This window comes from Cebidichthys violaceus, unplaced genomic scaffold (genome assembly GCF_023349555.1).
Source record: "Cebidichthys violaceus isolate CVI_PGR_0920_01 unplaced genomic scaffold, fCebVio1.0.p SCAF_8, whole genome shotgun sequence".
Lineage (NCBI taxonomy): Eukaryota > Metazoa > Chordata > Actinopteri > Perciformes > Stichaeidae > Cebidichthys > Cebidichthys violaceus.
Window position 1 is genome coordinate 7055369 of NW_027176964.1, and position 18585 is coordinate 7073953.

General features: G+C 45.9%; 1 protein-coding gene across 1 annotated transcript in view; it reads right to left on the minus strand.

The window, feature by feature from the left end:
• LOC137892526 (tensin-3-like) overlaps window positions 1-18585 on the minus strand; it is a 31497-nt gene that overhangs the window by 7474 nt on the left and 5438 nt on the right. Inside the window, exons 2-16 of the mRNA XM_068737734.1 lie at window positions 17110-17277; window positions 16838-16888; window positions 16479-16601; window positions 16120-16184; window positions 14952-15035; window positions 13693-13805; window positions 13143-13203; window positions 12883-12958; window positions 12667-12796; window positions 12351-12416; window positions 11532-11633; window positions 5808-7028; window positions 2816-2973; window positions 2184-2316; window positions 2005-2088 (exon numbers count right to left, since the gene is read on the minus strand). Of these exons, the coding sequence (XP_068593835.1) occupies window positions 2005-2088; window positions 2184-2316; window positions 2816-2973; window positions 5808-7028; window positions 11532-11633; window positions 12351-12416; window positions 12667-12796; window positions 12883-12958; window positions 13143-13203; window positions 13693-13805; window positions 14952-15035; window positions 16120-16184; window positions 16479-16601; window positions 16838-16888; window positions 17110-17259 (2617 nt within the window). The 5' untranslated portion in view covers window positions 17260-17277. The remainder of the gene's footprint in view (window positions 1-2004; window positions 2089-2183; window positions 2317-2815; window positions 2974-5807; window positions 7029-11531; window positions 11634-12350; window positions 12417-12666; window positions 12797-12882; window positions 12959-13142; window positions 13204-13692; window positions 13806-14951; window positions 15036-16119; window positions 16185-16478; window positions 16602-16837; window positions 16889-17109; window positions 17278-18585) is intronic.

Here is an 18585-nt window from a genome sequence, read left to right on the forward strand (position 1 = left end):
ATTATCTAAAAGCTTTTATTTCAATCAGCCATAGCCAGGAGCCACCGACAGCTCCGCATCTAAAAGCTCATGTTCCAACTCCGGCTTTACAGCAAACTTCTCTCTGGGTTACTTTCACAGGAATGAGAGGTGCAATGCGGAAAGAGTTGCTTCTTTCTTCTTGTCCCCATTTCCCTTCTGTGTGCACGGAGACACTTTCACAGGGGAAGAAAAGTGGGGTTTTTTTGTGTTGCCTCCTGACCCACAGTAACCATGGAGATGTGGAAAGACTGAATGTGGCGATTCTTTCCTGGGTGTCTGAGGTAGCAAGAGGCACAGCAGGGGCACCAGTCTGCTCCCAGACCCCCCAGCCTTTAAGACTAACTGTAGATCTATGAAAACAAGACCATAGCAGGTCAAAGTAGAGTACAAAATTAAACTATGTGGGTTGTTCCTGACATGTGCAATCTTGTCCTTCTGTGACAACACTGATCCCAAAAACATGCCAAATAAAGCACAGTTAACTTAAAAAGTGTTTAATACGAGATTGGGAGCATTTCTATTTCCTCTCAAAGGTTCTCAACATGACCGCTCCGCTCAATGGATATTCGGAGCATTACGGTCCGCTGTGTCACTACCTGATCGGCCCCGTAACAGGAATGTAATATCTAAACTAAAAGTCAAAATCGATCAATAAGCACAACAAGTAACCATCGGTCGCGACTGTCGTCCGAGCTTTCACGAAAGCTGGAATCATCACTGAACAGCCAAGTACCGATAACAGCAACAAGACTGACTCGGAAAATGACGAGAGGGATTCGGGCATTCTTGATATCGAAATCGCACAGCTGTTTAACTCAGACACTGAAGATGAAGAATTCGATGGATTTGTGGAAGATGAATGAATCGATAAGTGAGTGTATTTTTCTGTACCGGTATTTGTTGTTACAACTGAGTTGAATAAAGTTTGATTTACCGGACTGTGTTGTTTTGCTTAATGCGCCTTATAATTCGGTGCGGTTTATGTGTGAACATAGACACGTTAATTCACAGTGCGCCTTATAATCCGGTGCACCTTATAGTCCGAAAAATACGGTACTTCAGTTTTCTCTGCTACTTCTATGATCCAAAAATTCCTAAACAATAAAAAAACATGAAAGAATTTGGGGAGTCCAAAAATGCCGATGCTACAAAGTGCTATGAATGCACAACTCTTCCGACTTCTGACAATCTTATAGCCAGGGTGTGTTCGACCTCAGATAAACACCACCAAAAAAACATCCATACAAAAAGAAATAAAAAAGGCTCAGTTTTAATCTTTAGAGCAACACTGTTATGTCTAAAAAAAAAAAATCCCTTCAGACCGTGACCACACAGACATCCTCCAAAAAACCAAACATGAAGGGCACAGACTGGTTAGGAATCTCCCTCCTTTCACATTTATGAGACGTCTTTGTTTTTGGGCCTCAAGTCTCAAAACCTCTAAAATTCCACAAACAACAATGTCACTACTATTAGGTAAAGCCAGAGGGACCTGAAACAGCCCCGCTCTAATGAGATAGTGGATCCACACATGCAGTTGCAGGGCAGACATGAAAGAAGACTCTCGCAATTAGCTCCCACTCACTGACTGCATTTTTGTCACTGACTATCTTTAATTGGTTGAATGGAAAAACACAAGCTAATGTTAAGAGCGTTTGCACAAAGAAAAACAGTCTTAATGGGTTGTGTTTAGTTCTTTGCAGCAACGTGGTGAACTGTTTAACTTCCTACGATAAAGTGCCTCAAATCCATAGGCTTAGAAAAAGGTCAAAAGATCCACATTTTTAGATCACAATGGACTGACATTTATGCATTTTAAATATATACCATCAAATTATATGGGGAATTGTTTTCTATACCACAGTTCCGTTTTCCTGCATCTATTCTTGAACACTGACCACTTTTCTTCCCTCAGCTTGAAGAACATCCATAATAGATTCATACGTTGCGCTCAGTTGGCATTTTGTGGAGATTTGCACCCACCGTGGTCCGTTCTGTAGCCTCCATAAGACTGCATGCTGGGAGATGGCGTTTGCCTGAGGTGAGTCAATTCAGACATACTTTTCACTGTAAAACAAAGACAAAGGAGACGAGGACGGGAACATTTAATTAAACGTGACAAAGAAAGCTGGTCGCAAGCACCTGCAAACTCCGTCACTTACCATAAGGTGTTGGCGGAGAGATGGGGAAGGCGGGAGTGGGCGGAGTCATGTCACTCCCAGGGTCGACCCTGCTGTCCATCTCCGGGCCCTGGGCCCTGTAGTCCGCACTGTCAGTCCTGTACAACATGGGGTGCTGCAGGCAAACAACACACACTTAAAATCCATGTAACCAAACATACAGGACAGAACGATCCATGAGGTGGGAAAGGTCCTGGCCCCAAAGTGGTGGAATGAACTTCCCACTGACGTCAGGACAGCGGAGTCGCTGCCCATCTTTCAGCACAGGCTGAAAACCCACCTCTTCAGGAAGTGCTACACTGAGCCTTCCACTTAGCACTTATTGTTTTCATACTAGCTTGTTGCACTTATTGTATTCATATTACTTATAGCACTAACTGTTTTTCTTGTTTCTGTACTGTACTTTGGCTCTGAGTTATGCTCTGCTTCATGCTCTTAGATGCTTGTTTGGAAAAGGAAATGTACTTATGACTTCTGGTGACTAGTAGTTCTTTTGATTACCAATGTTGATGCACTTATTGTAAGTCGCTTTGGATAAAAGCGTCTGCTAAATGACTGTAATGTAATGTAATGTAAAGGGCCCGTTGCACACTGTGCTCACGTGCTGCACTTACCTGGGACTGTGGCACGCAGGGGGAGTACGTCCGCTGGCCCCTGTACTCCTCCGTCACACCCCACCCTGAGGAACAGAAGCCCGGTTGATCCATGACATCACTTCCTTGGCGACTCAGGCTACGTGTGACGACTGCCCGTCCGTCACTGGACTGGACAGCTGGATACACACAGGTAGACAGCAGCAACCAGATCATTAATATGAGCAGATGAACAGGCATCACTGATTTCAGGGAAGCGAAGTACATTTTAAAGAAATAACACTGACGTAAAAAAATACCAGCGCTTCATCTTTTCCAACTCTGCATTTTCCTCTAGTCAGTACTATTGAATACCGACTTTGACGGCTACTCTCTGTAAAAAGTTTGGGAATGATGACATTTGAATTAAGCTCGTCCATAAAGTGACCATGGGGGTACTGCTTACAACCATGTTTTGAGAGGACAGCTGAGGAATGTCTGGCTGGTGGGCTGGAGGGAGTGTGAGTGTGGTGGGGGGTCAATGTTGTGACAACTCTGAAGAGTGTTGCCACTCAGCACCAGGGTGTTAATTTGAGCCCTCCCAGCGAGCTCCGACCTCTCAGCCCTAAAGAATGCTAATGGTGCAGAGGGGCTAATGTCGGGGATCATTACTCACCGAGTCTGGGTGACACTGACATACATACTTGTCCATGTTCTTTTTTTTCCTTCTCTTTCATTAAATATATCAGCGTACTAGAGGTATGAGAAACATTTGAGTAATGGGTCTCCAATGACACAATTCACTGCCATCATTTCTGTCACCTAACATACCCTCAAGAGTAGGGTCGGGCAATATGAGGATAAACACAGTATTGTGAGACATCAGAGATTTGGCTCCTTTAAGGTCCCTAGTTGTGTCGAGTTGTTGCAAATCAAAAAACATTCCCATATGGTTACCTTACCTAGACATTATTTCTCACTTGAATTTTCTATAAATGTACTTTACCATAATATGGTGTTATGAAAGTACATACACTCTAACAGACGAATCGATCCATAACGCTCAGCCATACTAAAGAGGAATCTTACACTGCGACATTCAAGTGAATGGAAATCCCATTGGCTCTTTAGAGAGGAAACCAGTGCAATGCTCTGGGGTTGGCCGACAAAAATACGACGTCCCTGCAGCACTCTATTTGATCCAACATCATAAAAAAAGCACAATAATTCATCAAGTGAATACTGACATTAACATATAAGATATAGAGAAGATGAAGAACTTTGCGATGCACCAAATTCTCCTTCAAGCTTTACTTTTAGAGCATGAGTTTGTCCCTTCTCATCATTTGCTCGATGTCAGTCCCACCCCCCTTTACACATCATAAATACTGTCGCCTTCCTCCTCTATCTCTATCTCCATCTTCTCTGATTTTTTCCTTCTTTATAGTAAAAACAATAACAAGATGGAGGTGTGGTGCAATGACGAGACGGGCAGGAAAAGCGGGACTGGTCTAGTTACACGGATACAGTAACTTGCGGCAAAAAGCTCCATTACAGCTGGCATTGCTTTGAACAGTCAACATGAATCATTCATAAAATCAACATAATCCAACCAGCCTTCCCTTATGATAAATAACTTTTGCTCTAACTTCATGCTACAACACAGCCAGGCAGAGTGGCTCTGAGCAAACGGATAAAAGCCGACATTAACAACAATCCCGTACTTCCTGCCGGTTATCTGCCAATGAGCAAAAGAAAGTTATTGCCATTGGCGTTTGTTTCTTGGAATGACGCTTCTCTGTACTTGATATGCACAGACAGGTATGCCTTTGGATTCCAATGGAAAAAACATTGCCTCCGGCCTCACTTGTTCCTCTCTTGGAAATTCCTCAGGCCTCCCCATCTTGTGCCCCTCTGCAACCACATGCACAGTGCGACTCAAACACTGCTACAGCATCCACACAGCTTTGTGCACTGTCTCTGCTTCGCTGGTTCTCAGCCAAAGAAAGAAAAAGACCGTTTCATTGCATCTAGCGTGAATATTCAAGCCAATAGCGCCAAACTTGATAACCTATAGGAGTGAGCCAAATCTAATGTAAAAAAAAAAAGGGTCTATTCTTTGTAGCATCGGAGATAGAGGAATTTTTTAATCTTGCTATTTCTACGAAATTGTACAGCTTGTTGGTAGAAGCGCACACGCAGTGACTGAAACAGTGTTTTAAGATCATAGACTGCATCCTTGAATAGCCTCCCGGGATCTGTCCGGGAATCAGTTTCAACATGAACAAAGTGGAAACTATTACTTGGTGGATATTTACTGTGGCCTCACTACATTGCATAACCTTGTGTCTGCGCAACAGACACAACAACAGTCAAATGAGAAAACGTATATAGGAACGAGTCATCGGTAAGAGCTGGACAGACGGAAGTGTGACGAACGTGGGACGACGAAACGGAGAGCATCTATTAGAGATGACTAGCGTCTTAATGAAAGAACTGTGTGTGGGACAGTCTGAGGGAATCACTTTGATTTAGTAAATACCCGTACGCCTCAGAATGCAGTCATCTACTAATCAAACACAGAGAGAGGGCGATGTTCAGAGGGGTCGATGACAGCTGCTCTCCCTCTCTCCATGTACCGTACTGATCCTCCACTCAGATAGCTGCACAGACAAGTCTGGACGGCGCTCCCCCCCCCCCTCCAAGATTCACACTGAAAACATCTGAAAAGCTGGCAACAGCCCAGCTATTTCTGCCACTAAAACACGCCAGGTGGGAGAGGGAGAGGAGGAGTGCTTCTGTGAACTTAACTCTGTCATGAAGAGAGGAAAATGGCTGATTCTGTTGGAAAGGGCCGTTTGGAGATGCTCCAAGCACGTTAATTAAAGCTGTTGATTATGTTTATTAGATGGTTCTAGCAAAAACATCCCCTCTGGTTTCATAATGGCCCAGCACACATTTATTTTTCACGACTGCGCTTCCACACCACTTCATCACCACCACCACCACACCCGGACTTGTCTGACTGTCTTACCTGTCTGCTGTGTGTTTTTCAGGACTGTTGCAGCGTTATCGCTGAATCGGAGATCGATGCCGTTCGGGCACTTGGAGACCGAGCCGTTTGTGCGCGTCCCGCCGTTCCTCTTGAGGGAGCCGCTGTGGCTGGGAACCGGCACAAATGTGGGATCCAGGTCCATGATCAGTTGGTTGAGTTGGTCGATGGAGTTGTCGATGTCCATCGTCAGGGACTTGAACTCCTCGTCGCGCTGGTTGTTGTTGTTGTTGTTGACCGTTGCCTGCTTCTTGTGCGGCACCGCCATGTCCCTTGCGGGGCCCTGGGGCTCAGTGGGCAGGCCAGCCTTGGGTGAACTGCTCCCTTGCTTGTTCCCTGGGTACCTCTCTGCATCGTTCCCGTCCTCGGGCATGTAGATAAACTGCTGCGCGGCGACCATCTGCTGCTGGCGGACCCAGGACTGCGTGGAATAGCTGCCCTGCCTGTAGACGTGCTGCTTGGTCGTGGGAGCACTGCTGGGATTAGCGGAGGCCACGGAGTTGCTCCTGGAGCTCAGGCAGCCCCTTCCGGCCTCAGCGTAGGCCCTCTCGTACTCCTCCGTGGGAGGGGGTGCCGGGTGGTGAAGGTGGTGCTGGTTTTGGCTCTGCTGCTGCTGCTGTTGCTGCTCTTCTCCTCCGGGACTCCCGAAGCCGTCTGACAGCAGGGAGTTCTGGCTGCTCTTGTGGCAGGAGGACGACAAGGTCCCTAAGCTGTCCACACTGTGCAGATCGTGACCCGTGATGACCTCATCGTCCAGGATGTCCGTTTCCCTCTCTCGGGGTCTGGGGTCCCCGTTGATGTGCACTTGCACCGGGACTATCTGCTGGATGACCACTCTGGGCCCTTGATCACCCATCTCCCCCAGTAAGGGGTCCTCAAGACCGAAGCCACTTAAAAGGCGTTTCAGCTGGACCTTTTCCTGCTGGCTGGGGCCCTGGTTAGGCCGAATGGTGGTGGTGTTGGTGGTGGTGGAGGTGGTGGTAGCGGTGGTGATGTTGGTGGCAGGGGCAGGTGCGGGTCTGTCTGCCCACAGAGACGTGCTGGACAGGCCCGAGTCACTGCTGACAGAGAGGGCGTGGTCGCTGTGGTCGGGGCTGGAGGTGGCGGAGGTGGTGCGGGCCCCTCTGCCCAGCGTCGCCTCTCCTCCGCCGGGGCTTCTCTTGTTTGCCGCTTTGTCCCGGGTTAGGCCTTGAGAGCGGGGCGCTGCAAAAATAGAAGAGACGCAAGCGCTTCATACGGTCAGCTGACATGGGCACACAAACACACAAAAGACACACAGACAGCAGCGGGAGGCACAATTGGCACAAAAACCACACTCCGTCAGCATGCACGGTCCGGTCACCCCACAAAAACTCCGTCATTCAGAATCTGTTCTGGATAAAACTCAATCACACCCCTCACCTGACGAAGACAACATTCCACACAATACAGAGCAAACATCAAGACTGCAAATAACTAGGATAATAACACATTGACAGAGAAAAAAACATGTGAATCAACGTGTGGAGCAGATCACCAAATTAGGATGTGTCAGAAATCACCCAAAATGTGTATAACCCTCTTTTTAAGACTCTAATCAGAGTTTATTCCAAAGACATTGCACTCATCCTGCCCTGACAACTCCCACCAGTCTTCGAGGTGAACTGCCGCGGTGCTGGTGTATGCAGCGCGCGCCGCAAACAAAAGGGTTTTTTCTCATGCTCGGGTTATATAATAGATGTTAACTTCTTCAGGCGGCTGTGGATCCTCAGCGTCTGACCCCTTGCATTCCTCACCCTGCCGTGATCGAGCCACCCTACTCACTCTCACCTGCCCCTTGACCCCCTCCAGCACATGTCCAAACAACCTCCTTAATCACTTTTGCAAGTAAGAGTCGAATCCATCACAAAAGAAAAACAACAAAATCAAGTCGAGCCTTTTACTTACGCAAAACGAGGGCTGGAGTAGAAGTGTGCGCAAGCGGCGTTCCCAAGTGAGTGAGACTTCGCTGTCACTCTCTCCTCAACAATAGAGAGCTAGAACATGACTCCTGCGATTCTCCCTCAATCTGCCGCCTTAAGTACTTGCCTTTCAGTCAAACCATGACTGGAGGATCTGAATACCAGACACGCATGATAAAAGCTCCCCCCTCCTCCTCTCCAAAAGCTGCTGTATGTATGTATGGCTTGCCCCCCCTTCCCTTGCTCACACGCACACGCTAGTTGAACCTGCATCCGGCCTTGAGCAGCCTCGGCTCAGGCCTCCATGCAGGTCAGTTCCGCCTGGGAGTTTTCTCCAACAAATCCCTCTCGTAACATTCCTACTGGCAAGGTGCAAGCAGGTTTCGGGACAGATGTTTCCCCCTTTTCCCCCCTCAATGCAGGCCCCTCTTCATCTCACTCTGTCACCCCTGTCATCATGCTGCCTCCCTTTTTCCTTTCCCTCCCCCTCACAGCCACCCATCTGTCTCAAGAAGCAGGAGAAAATAGATTAAAAATCTCTTACCTCCGCTTCCACTGCCAGGTAAGCACACAAGACAATCCCAGTCTCGGGGAAAACATAACTCGCAGAGGAGAAGAGGCAACGCAGGCACACGAGAGCGGACATGGCTTTTAACCAGCAGATAATGGTAAGGGGTCAAATCAAGACAGCACCAAGAAGTTAGCCCCTTGCTTTCTTCCTCTGCTGAGAAGGTGAGAGTGCTTGCGCTCCACGCAATGGAGGGGGGGGTGGGGGCCTTGAGATCCCCAAATAAGGGCAGAGGAATGTAAACAAGTGAGGCGGGGCTTAGGTGTGGAGGCGGGCTGGAGGAGCGCCGTAACCTGACCTCTTGCCCTGCATTAGGGGACTACCCCACTGGGGAGAGAAGGAGGGGGGGAGAAAAGAAAGAAAGAAAGAAAGAAAAGACAGCCTGGAGAGGATCAGAGAGAGAAAACCACATTCCTGCAGCTTCAGACTTTTCTTTACTCTGTAAAAAGACACTTTTTAATTAAAGCAATCCTTGCCTTCTACTTGAAGCTCGGAGAAGCAGAAGCCGAGTTGTTTTTCCTCTCCCTCTTTGTGTGTCATGAAATTGCACGCCTGCCGTTCTCATGAACAATATCGGCGAGAAACAGATGTGCCCGAAACTCAATTGTGGGATTCGGCGATTGTTAAAAAAAACAACTGTTTCACCTATCAGGATTACACTCCCGTTGAATGGTTAACCAAATGTGTTCCCGACTTAAGAAAATCATTCAAACCCTTTATATCTAGCATTCATCATGTTGGCTGTTGCGGTGTGGCCAGTCCCTGAATAATCCACCAATTACAGTGCAGAGAGCGCTGAAACCAGAACCGTTCCTCAAGCTGCTCTCGCAGGAGGAGGTCTGGTTGTGTATGGATATGCAATTACCCAACCCAGTCCCATTCCTTCTCAGTTACTACCTACTATCCCGTGCCTCCTGAATGCCAAAACCATGAGTCGAAAAGCATAATGATGATCATCCGCCCAGAGCTTCTACATGTGCCTCTAATGCGTAGATTGCAGAATAAACACTCATATGGAGGGAAAACTCCACTGTGGAGTATTTAAACGTTTTCTCACATACCCCTGGTGGTGTCTTGCCATGCAGACAGTTTGGAGATACTTCAATACCACAAAGGCGAATAAACCGCATTGTTTTAAAAAGGTTAACAGCAGCATTTCCTTGCAGAAACAACATCTCAGTTAATCTAGGTAATCCAAAGATTTTTGTGTGTGTGGTATGACACGGGGAGCACAATACTTGTACAGGAGCAGGGTTGCAGCTAATCAGTTGCTCGGTACATTTTTTTTCATTGACGTCAGCAGCAGTACAGTTGTCCTCGGTTGGAGGGTTTTCTTGCCGCCATTCCACTGTAGTGTTAAAGAGGCAGTCACCCTGTGCCATGAACTCATCAGGAATTTTGCTCAGTTGTAATGTGACAAAAGAACAATTCAAATCTATTCTAAATATTTTCCTAATTTCTTTAATGATCTCTTGAAAAAGGAAATGGCCATTTTTCTATTGTATGATTGAGATATTAGATTAGTTTGTGGCTGTGAACAGTCTTCATTGGAGCTACATTCTACCAGAGAAGCGACCACTATGAAAACCGATGAGAGCACGGTCCGAGAATGATCCGGACCTGGTTCTGGAAAGAAGACGCGATGCCGCCCACCTACATTGCATTGAGGTGGCAGCAGAAAGCCGAGAACCAGATATCACAAGCTATCTGCATGGCTACACACTGCCAGAGGTAGGAAGAAAAACAAAAAATTCACATGAGCAATTACCATTTAGCACTTCTCGGATGTTTATTTCCGCAGACGAGCAGCTGTGTGGCCGAGCTACACAAAGACGTCAACCTACAGTAAACTTAAGTAAACAAGCTTTCTGGAAAAGCAATCGTTTAAAACTCAACTCTTCATTTACATGTGGGGATAAGCACACACGCGGTGGTTGAAGGGAAGCCATTGAAGTAAATGAGGTTGTCTTTTCACAACCTTAGCACTGCAGTGGCAAGCGTCCTTCAGACTTCCTCCTCCCGACCGGCCTCTGAGTGACAGCCTCTCGGAGTCAAACTGGGCCTGCTGGAGGACTGCTGGTAAGGAGATGCAGAATTCCAACAAAGCTCCCAGTCTCCCGTCTCAGATGTAGTGTTTACATGAGAAAGCAAGGCTGTAAATATCCCACATGAATGCTTCGGAATTAAGGAGAGAAGAGGGGGGGGAATCCTCCTTTGTTAATATCTGTGCTCGGCTTTGATGATTTCTTAAATGTGAGTGTTTAGCTCTTTCATTGCATTCCCAGAGGTGTGCATAAAATTATGTATGTGTTGGGGTATTTTAAATGAAAAAAAAAAAAAAAGCCAGCTCATTTTCATCAAGTTGAAAGTCGCTTATAAAAACACTCAATGAATCCTGGGAAAGGGCGGATCTGTGTTATAAAGCTACCACCACGTCGCTCTATTCTGGGAGGTTGTTGTGAATTCTGTGGTTGAGTGGAGAGCAACAACCGCAGCCAGGACAGGACGTCCCAACAGGGTGGCTCTGAGTGCGAGTCTATGTGTGTGTCTGTGCAGACGCTACTAAGAGTGTGTATATGTGTGCGTGTGTGTGTGTGTGTGTGAGTGTGTGTGTGTGTGTGTGTGTGTGTGGGATGGTTAAAGCATGCCTATTCATTTGATGAAACAACAAAAAAGAACTTGAGAACTGATTGCTCTTCCTCCGAACCCAGTATTCCCTACATATAACACTCCTCCCTATCCCTCACGCAGAAACAACACTGCTTGTCGTTGCCCATCGCACAGCAACCTGAAGGTAAAGTTCAGTTTCCTGTCCTTCCCTCGCTACAATAAAAGTCTCGTCTCCACAGGGCCCACCCGCCTGGGTTGCAAGTCCCACTCGTGAGCAATAACTCCCACTAGCGACGCTTGCAACGCAAACTAAGTTAGTGGTGACTGTGCGCGCATGTTAATGCAATCACACTGCAGCACAGGACCTGTCACAGGACCCGTCCCTGAGAGGAAAAGAGAGCTTGTGTGTGTGTGTGTGTGTGTGTGTGTGTGTACAGTGGAAAAGTAATATTTAATGTCTAACCAACACCCTTTACATACTTCTTCCCTTCATAAGACAGCCATTGATATTTTGATTCATTAGACAGACCATAGCTTTGTCATAGTCTTGTGAGTCATGTGGTGACTGATGCAGCGTTATAACTGTACCTTCACCGTCACAGATGTTCTGGTAGGAGTCCCAGCGGATAAGAGGGTTTGCTGTGTTGTAGTCCACGATAACATCTGCCCCGTTTTGCCACCTGTCGGCACCTGGACCCAAAAAAAAAAAAATGTGTTTATACTGCATCTAGATGTTGAAAGGAGAGTAGCATTTATAAAATAGTACTTGTCATTATATTTTTTTTAACATATGTATGGATTAAACAAACCACACATATTGTATTAATTTGTGAGCTGTGGTTTCCCACAGCGTTTTCTACTAAGCTAAGCTAGCCCCTGCAGCTTCATATTTACCGTACAGACGTGATGTTTTCATCTAATTTTCAGCAAGAAAGCTAACCAGCAAAACTATTCCTTTAAAAATAGCCTTAGCACATCATGGGACAATGGGTTTATTCTTCCACCCCTAATGCTGTAGAGTGAAATCATATCTACATCACACTTTTGACCAAAAGACCCCCCCAATCACCCTATATGAAGTATACAGGTACTGTATTTGATAAACACTCAAGCAGATGCATACAACACATGCTGCACATACACAGACCCACACAACATAGTTTCCCTCCTGTGGGGCTCTGCGGCAGCACATGCTGTGCTTCTTTACCTCTCTGTCAGCACACACTTCACACTACATTTCCCCTCTGCAGCATTCCACGTCCCTTCTCACCAGGGGGCCGAGGGGGAGGCCCGGAGCACAGGAAACCGCGAAGGGGAACACGGAGAAAAGCTCTGTGTCTGCTTTTCCTACTACCTCTCCCTGTCGCAACTTCTGAGAATAAAACCCACAAAGAGTTGGGAACCTACCTGGGATCTTCTCCGGTCCCTCGGAGAACACCAGCTCCACTTTACCATAATCTGCAAATCTGGGATCTGGAACGTAAGCACACAGGAATGCCGTTAGTGTGGCCATTCTTTCAGAAGCGGAAGGATGAGTGGTGTTGTCTGCCAATAGGATTCTCTCACGTAACATGTTTGGGAAAACAAGATTATTGGTCTCAAAGAGCAACGTCTAAATTAAGTCCAGACCGAGCCCTGCAGATGCTGCGTGGAGCAGAGGGGTCGCTGTAAACTAGCGGCAGCACGTTGAGACCTGCTCTCTGTTTTGTTTTGTTTTTTCTACCTTTGTTGGCAGTCTCCATGTCCTCTTTTTCAAACATCAGGTTGTAGCCCTGCACTGCTCCCGTGTGGAACTGCAGCCGGAAAACAACTTCCCGCTCTGAAGTTACATCACTCTTGTGATAGCATTTAACCTGCAAAAAGAAAATACAAAATTAACATTGTGATTGCTACAATAAATACTGATGGCAGAAACTCTGAAAGTTATTTTTCCCCCTACCATGATGTCTCCTTTCAGAAGCTGGGCAGGCTCCAGGGTGATGCACACACGGCCTCTGTGGCCTGGACCAATGTGACTGGAACAAAAACATCGAGCGAGTCAAGTGAGCCAGAGTTGGGAAGCAATCACAGATATTTACAGAAAGCAGTAGCTCTGAACGAAAGTCAGCATTAAAGTCAGTTAAATAGACGGTTGCTTTGATGTGCTCCAATATTCTCTGAAGTAAACAAATTACCGTACCCCATGTGTAAGCTACTTACTAGATCCCGGATGAATACACCGTTTGCATTCCCTGGTAAACCTTGATGTACGGACGACATACTGCAACCAAACAAAAAGATACTTAAAGTTACAAGTGCACTGATAGCGTGACCTTAAGTAGCATGTTAGACAAGATACTCATGAGTACCTTCTCAGATTGTTTTGCTCACAGCAAGTGCGATAAGCTGCTGTTGTGAGAAAGGGGTTTCAGCTACACAACGTGACGTAAAAAAAACCCTGTTGTTTCAGTGAAATTAGTAAAAACAGCAATTTACACGCATACGCCGCTGTGAGTTCCCATGGGTTTACTGGGAACACATAAAGAAGTTCTTCTCCTCAGCTCTGTTTATGCAAGCGCCTCTTCCTGTCTGAGCATGCACGTGTGTTGGAAAAAGAGAACGATATAAAGAAGAGATAAGTCTCCGTCTTGTTTACTGCTCCAGCTCTGATGTGGTCATGTCTGGGTTCTTTTACGCCGCCATGGTGGCAGCGACTGCATTTTCATAGGGAGTTGCAGCTGTGTGTAGTGGTAAACAATGCGATTTTAACCTCCGGTGGCGTCAAAGTTTGGGATCCCGTGAAGGATGACGCAGTGCAGGAACAGGGGCGAGGCGTTGATCTTCATGGATCCACTCAGAAGGCTGTTGAGGATCCAAACATACCTGACATGAAAGGACAAAGAGGTGGACGTAAATAATACACAAGTCTATTGTAGCTATTCCAATGAAAAAACATGCTAAACATTCCAAATTTGCTATTATATAGACAGTCCAAAATGTGTCAAATAGTCTTTAAAATCCCACATTTACTGACCACAACTTGGTGTTGACTACTTGTGTTAAGGGGACCTCCAAAGCTAAAAGATTGCTCATAATTATGGCATCACAGGGCCGAGATATACAGGCTTTTAATCCCTACAGTGGGTCAACAAACACTGGATCCTACACTTCCCATAATGGAACTTGAGGACGTTTTATTTTTTATTTAATTTTCTTTATTTGTCCCTGCCTGGCAAATTCCCATGTCTTTTAAAAAACTAACCCTGGTGACATCACTATGACAGTAGGGGTTATTTTCGCATACTTCACAATAGTTCAACATTTTGGAAAACACACTCGTCTTAAGGTTGAATATGAAGTTAAACAGCAGTCGGTTAGCTTCATATTCTAGCAGCTAGCTGCTCCCCCTCTTTTCCCCAGTCTTTATGCGGAACTAAACTAATCTGCTGCTGGCTGTAGCTTCATATTTAACGTACAGACATGAGAGAGGTAGCGATCTTCTCATCCAGCTCTTGGCAAGAAAGCGAATAAGCCTATTCCCCAAAATGTCTATCATTACTTTAACTATTCCTTTAAGAAAACATTTAACGTTTGAGAAGTTCGGCTTCTTTTGTTTAAATAATGTTTATATTCCTCAGAACAAAATAATGCAAAAGTATCATCATGGTTTAAGACATTTTATAGGATATCCAGCCATAATGATATGGGCTCATCTGGCCATGTTGTTAGACACTAGTTGAGCCATCAGTTTGAGTGTTGATGATTCACAGTGGTACACAGGGCTAGAGTTACATTAAGTCCCCATGGGGTTCCATTCTCATTACAATGATCCACAATGACGGGCTTTTCAGTAAAAAAAAAAAATATAGACCAAACAGCACCGGGACATGCAAAGTTGAATCAGTTGGGTCTGGGGGCATGAATGTGTTTGGATGTGGGTCAACAAAGCACCAACTCAAACAACACGCAGATAGATGCCTGCTGCTTATGTAGAAAGGGCGTGTTCGGGTTGTTTTTTTTGGGTCTTACCGTTTCTGCGAAGGCGTCATAAGAGCCGAGACCTTATCATCGTAGTATTTCCTCATGGCGAAGCGGTCCAACGCCTGATCAGCACTTTGAGGGAGACAGTGAGGCACATTAAACACTTTAGGTAATTATGACTCAGGAGAGAGATTACACTCTGCTGCTCTGTAATTGAACGACATTAACCCCGACTTAAATTGGGACGACACACAAACAAACACACACACACGCACACACACGCACACACACACACACACACACACACACACACACACACACACACACTGGACAAGAGTGAAAGTAAGCGGAGAGACAGGGGATTCCAGCAGAGAGGAAGAGAATGCCAGCCTTAAGTAAACACGGAGGGGGAGAGGAGGACAGAGAGAGGCCAGAGTGTGTGCACAGCTCTGCTATTCAGACGGACCTAAAACCAACAAGCTCCGGAGCCTTTTCACCACAGCTCTGTTTCTCTCTCGTCGGCCCTCTCCCTCTCCCTCTGCCTCCCCCCCATGCATGTATTCCATTGTAAATCTGCCTCATTGTTTTCCTATCTCTTCCTCTACCTCTTTTTGCCCTCCGTCTTTCACATTCGCCCTACCAACCGGTTCTTCCCCAGCAGGACACAAACGCAGAGGCTAAATCGAAGGCCGATGTGTGCTCTTGCCACAATGACTGCTGTGAGCAGAGAGGATCTACATAGCGGTGTAACAGCAGGCCGCCTCTCCTAATGTTTGCTGCATTCTTTCACTTCAGGGCTTGGACAATAACAATGGCTTAAAAAGAAAAAATCGGAATCAGTTTTCCTCGTGATGAATAGAATTTCATGAAGCCGACACTGTGGCCAGAAGCTATTACAGTAACCAACAAGCTTCCAAGTTGAATCATGGAATTCAACACGGGGGTGATTCATGGCTTTAATTGTGAGGTTTCCTTTTTTGAATTCGAGAGATGTGACTTTTCTTTTGACTCACTCTCTGAATCACCTTGACTATAAAATCAAAGCAGGTAAATAAATCAGCCGCGGTTAGGCAATGACATTTCTTGTGGTCTTTGGGAGCTATTGTGGGTTGTTCACTGCGACAGCGAGTGGGCGCACTCATATTGGGATCAATCCTGACTTCAACGAAATTCATAGTAACCCAGCATGAACAATGTGACACACAGTGGGGGTTACCTGGCTGACACGTCGGTAAAATGCACAAAGGATGAAATGACAACGCCGATTCGACCCTTGCCGCCCTGAAGAAACAAGAGAGGACGGGAACAGATTCACTACACATGCAGCACTTTTCTCGGTCTCCATCCTACATAAACAAACCATTTTCTGTCAAATGTATTGGTTATCTCACATGACACAAATACGTATCTCTGCGTGTTCGAAGTGGGCATGGCTAATTTAGAAAAAGGCAGTCAAATACTTCCATCCACCAATCAGGATTTAGCAATTTCTGAACCAGAATATGATGGCATGAGAAATACTTAATGCATTTTAAGGGGTTTTAACACTTAAAAAAAGAAAGATTGGATGCTCACCCTGCAGTGTATAACCGCCACGTGTAGGGGGTCGGCATTGAGCCAGCTCTCCATGGCCTTACAGATGGTGCAGATCTTATCCAGAGGTGGAGCATGCATGTCCGGCCACCCCGTATCTAGAGTCTGAAAACACATCCCTCACTGTAAACAGACACAGTAGCGCTCTATACAGCTAGCATTACCAATCAATAGTATACCGTTTATTGTGGCTGGTTAGACACAGCCGATCAAAGAGGATGAACAGAGAGCTATTTTTCCATTAAAATAAATTATTTTCCAAGCTGATGGATATACTCATCCTAGGATATTATAAACTATATATTTATATTTTACAGATGACACAGTAAATGTGAACTCACCTTCGGGTTCATTTTTGTGAGATCATGTCTTTTCTCCGACAGGTTGATAATCTAAAGAGAACACACAACACAGCCTTATCATGTTGTCTCTTAGATCACTGCATTCTGCCTACATAAGCATGAGTGAAAGACGCACTATGCGCTCTGAGATCAATACGCTCGCATCAATAGCCCATGAGAGCCCATCGGCCTCGACATCAATACTGTTTGCACTTTGACACCTGGGCTCACTTCAAGGTGAAGCGGCGAGCGGCACGCGGGTGAGCACTGACCAGGTAATTGTCTGCATGCTTAGACTTGAGCATTCGCGTGACATCCTTCAGGTTGTGGGAGTAGATCTCCTCCGTGCACCCCCGGGGGAAGGACACGGCGATGATGCGCTCCGTGATGTATGTCAGGTCGAGTTCGTATCCCTCCTCCATGCTGAATCTCGAGACTTCCTGTTCAAAATACCCAAGCAGAGACACGGGTGACTCAGACCCTGCAGTAAGCGTTCCCACTTAAAAGCAGGTGACTTTGCTCCAGTCAATATTTGGCGGTCAAAGTCCTCAGCTTTAGTCATTGTGTCCGCAGATATCTTTAGAAATCGACCTCAATTCCAGATTGCATGACAGAGGGTGTCTTGTTTGCACAGAAACGGTCAACAGTGTGAGTCACAATCACTTTACTGGTTGAAACAAAACAACATAAATCAAGAGCTTTTTTTTAACATGTGAGAGAATAGTGCCACTTATCTCCACTGCAAAAATATATACAGTGCAGTGGTAGCCCCCCCCCCCACCAATGTCAGTCAGTCGGCGCAACAGCGACAAAGACGGAAAAAAACAACTTTCAAACAATTCCGGATAGAACCAGTTGCTGTAAATCCCTGGGTGATGGCGTGTCCCTGTGACCTCATGGCACTTCCTGCACTGGTGGTCTGGAGGGAGAGCCTGTCTCACCCCACCACAACCACAGACACATCCCTTATTCCCTTATCTAGTCATCTCTGTATGCTCTGTGCTGGTTGTCAGCCCAAGAATAGCAAAGTGTTGCCTGCGGCTGTCACTAGTGCCGACGCCATTCGTCGATTCAACTATAGATCAAACAAACTAATTGTATAGTTCTTTTTTTTTATTTTATGTACTTATTTTTTACTTAACTTTTACTTTTCTCTTTTTATCTGTACTTAATATTGTACTTTATAAATATAATAGATTATTGCCAATAAAACAAACCAAATCCTACCTTTTGAGAGAGCCATAATTCGGCCAAATGTCGATGACTTATAAAAACTACGAATCAATATTTGTGTGTAGCATTTGTAAGAGATAACTGATCAAAAGCGCTTGATAAATGTTTCAGATTTCACACAAACACTCTCACAAACAGAAACATTCTTAAAACTGCCAAAGATGTCATCATCCTTCTTGAATAACTCCAATTGTTTGTTGTGATTGAACGATCCACAGTCAAGAATGTGTCCGTCAATTAAGTCTGCAATGACTGCAGGCTACAGCCCAACACTTTGAAGGGGGCCAGAGCGGGAGCCATAAACCAGGAACAGTGCAGCCACGGCTTATACCAACACTCAGAGCGGAATGAAAGAGGCCATGTGTATGAAGAGGTCATCACTCGGGGAAACAGGGCTGGGTGTGTGTGTGTGTGTGTTGGTGGAGGGAGCGTTCCTCAGGGATTGTTGTAACTAATGGCGGGGTTAGTCTATTTCCCCTGAGACTCTAACTGTTGACTAATGGGAAATTAATGAA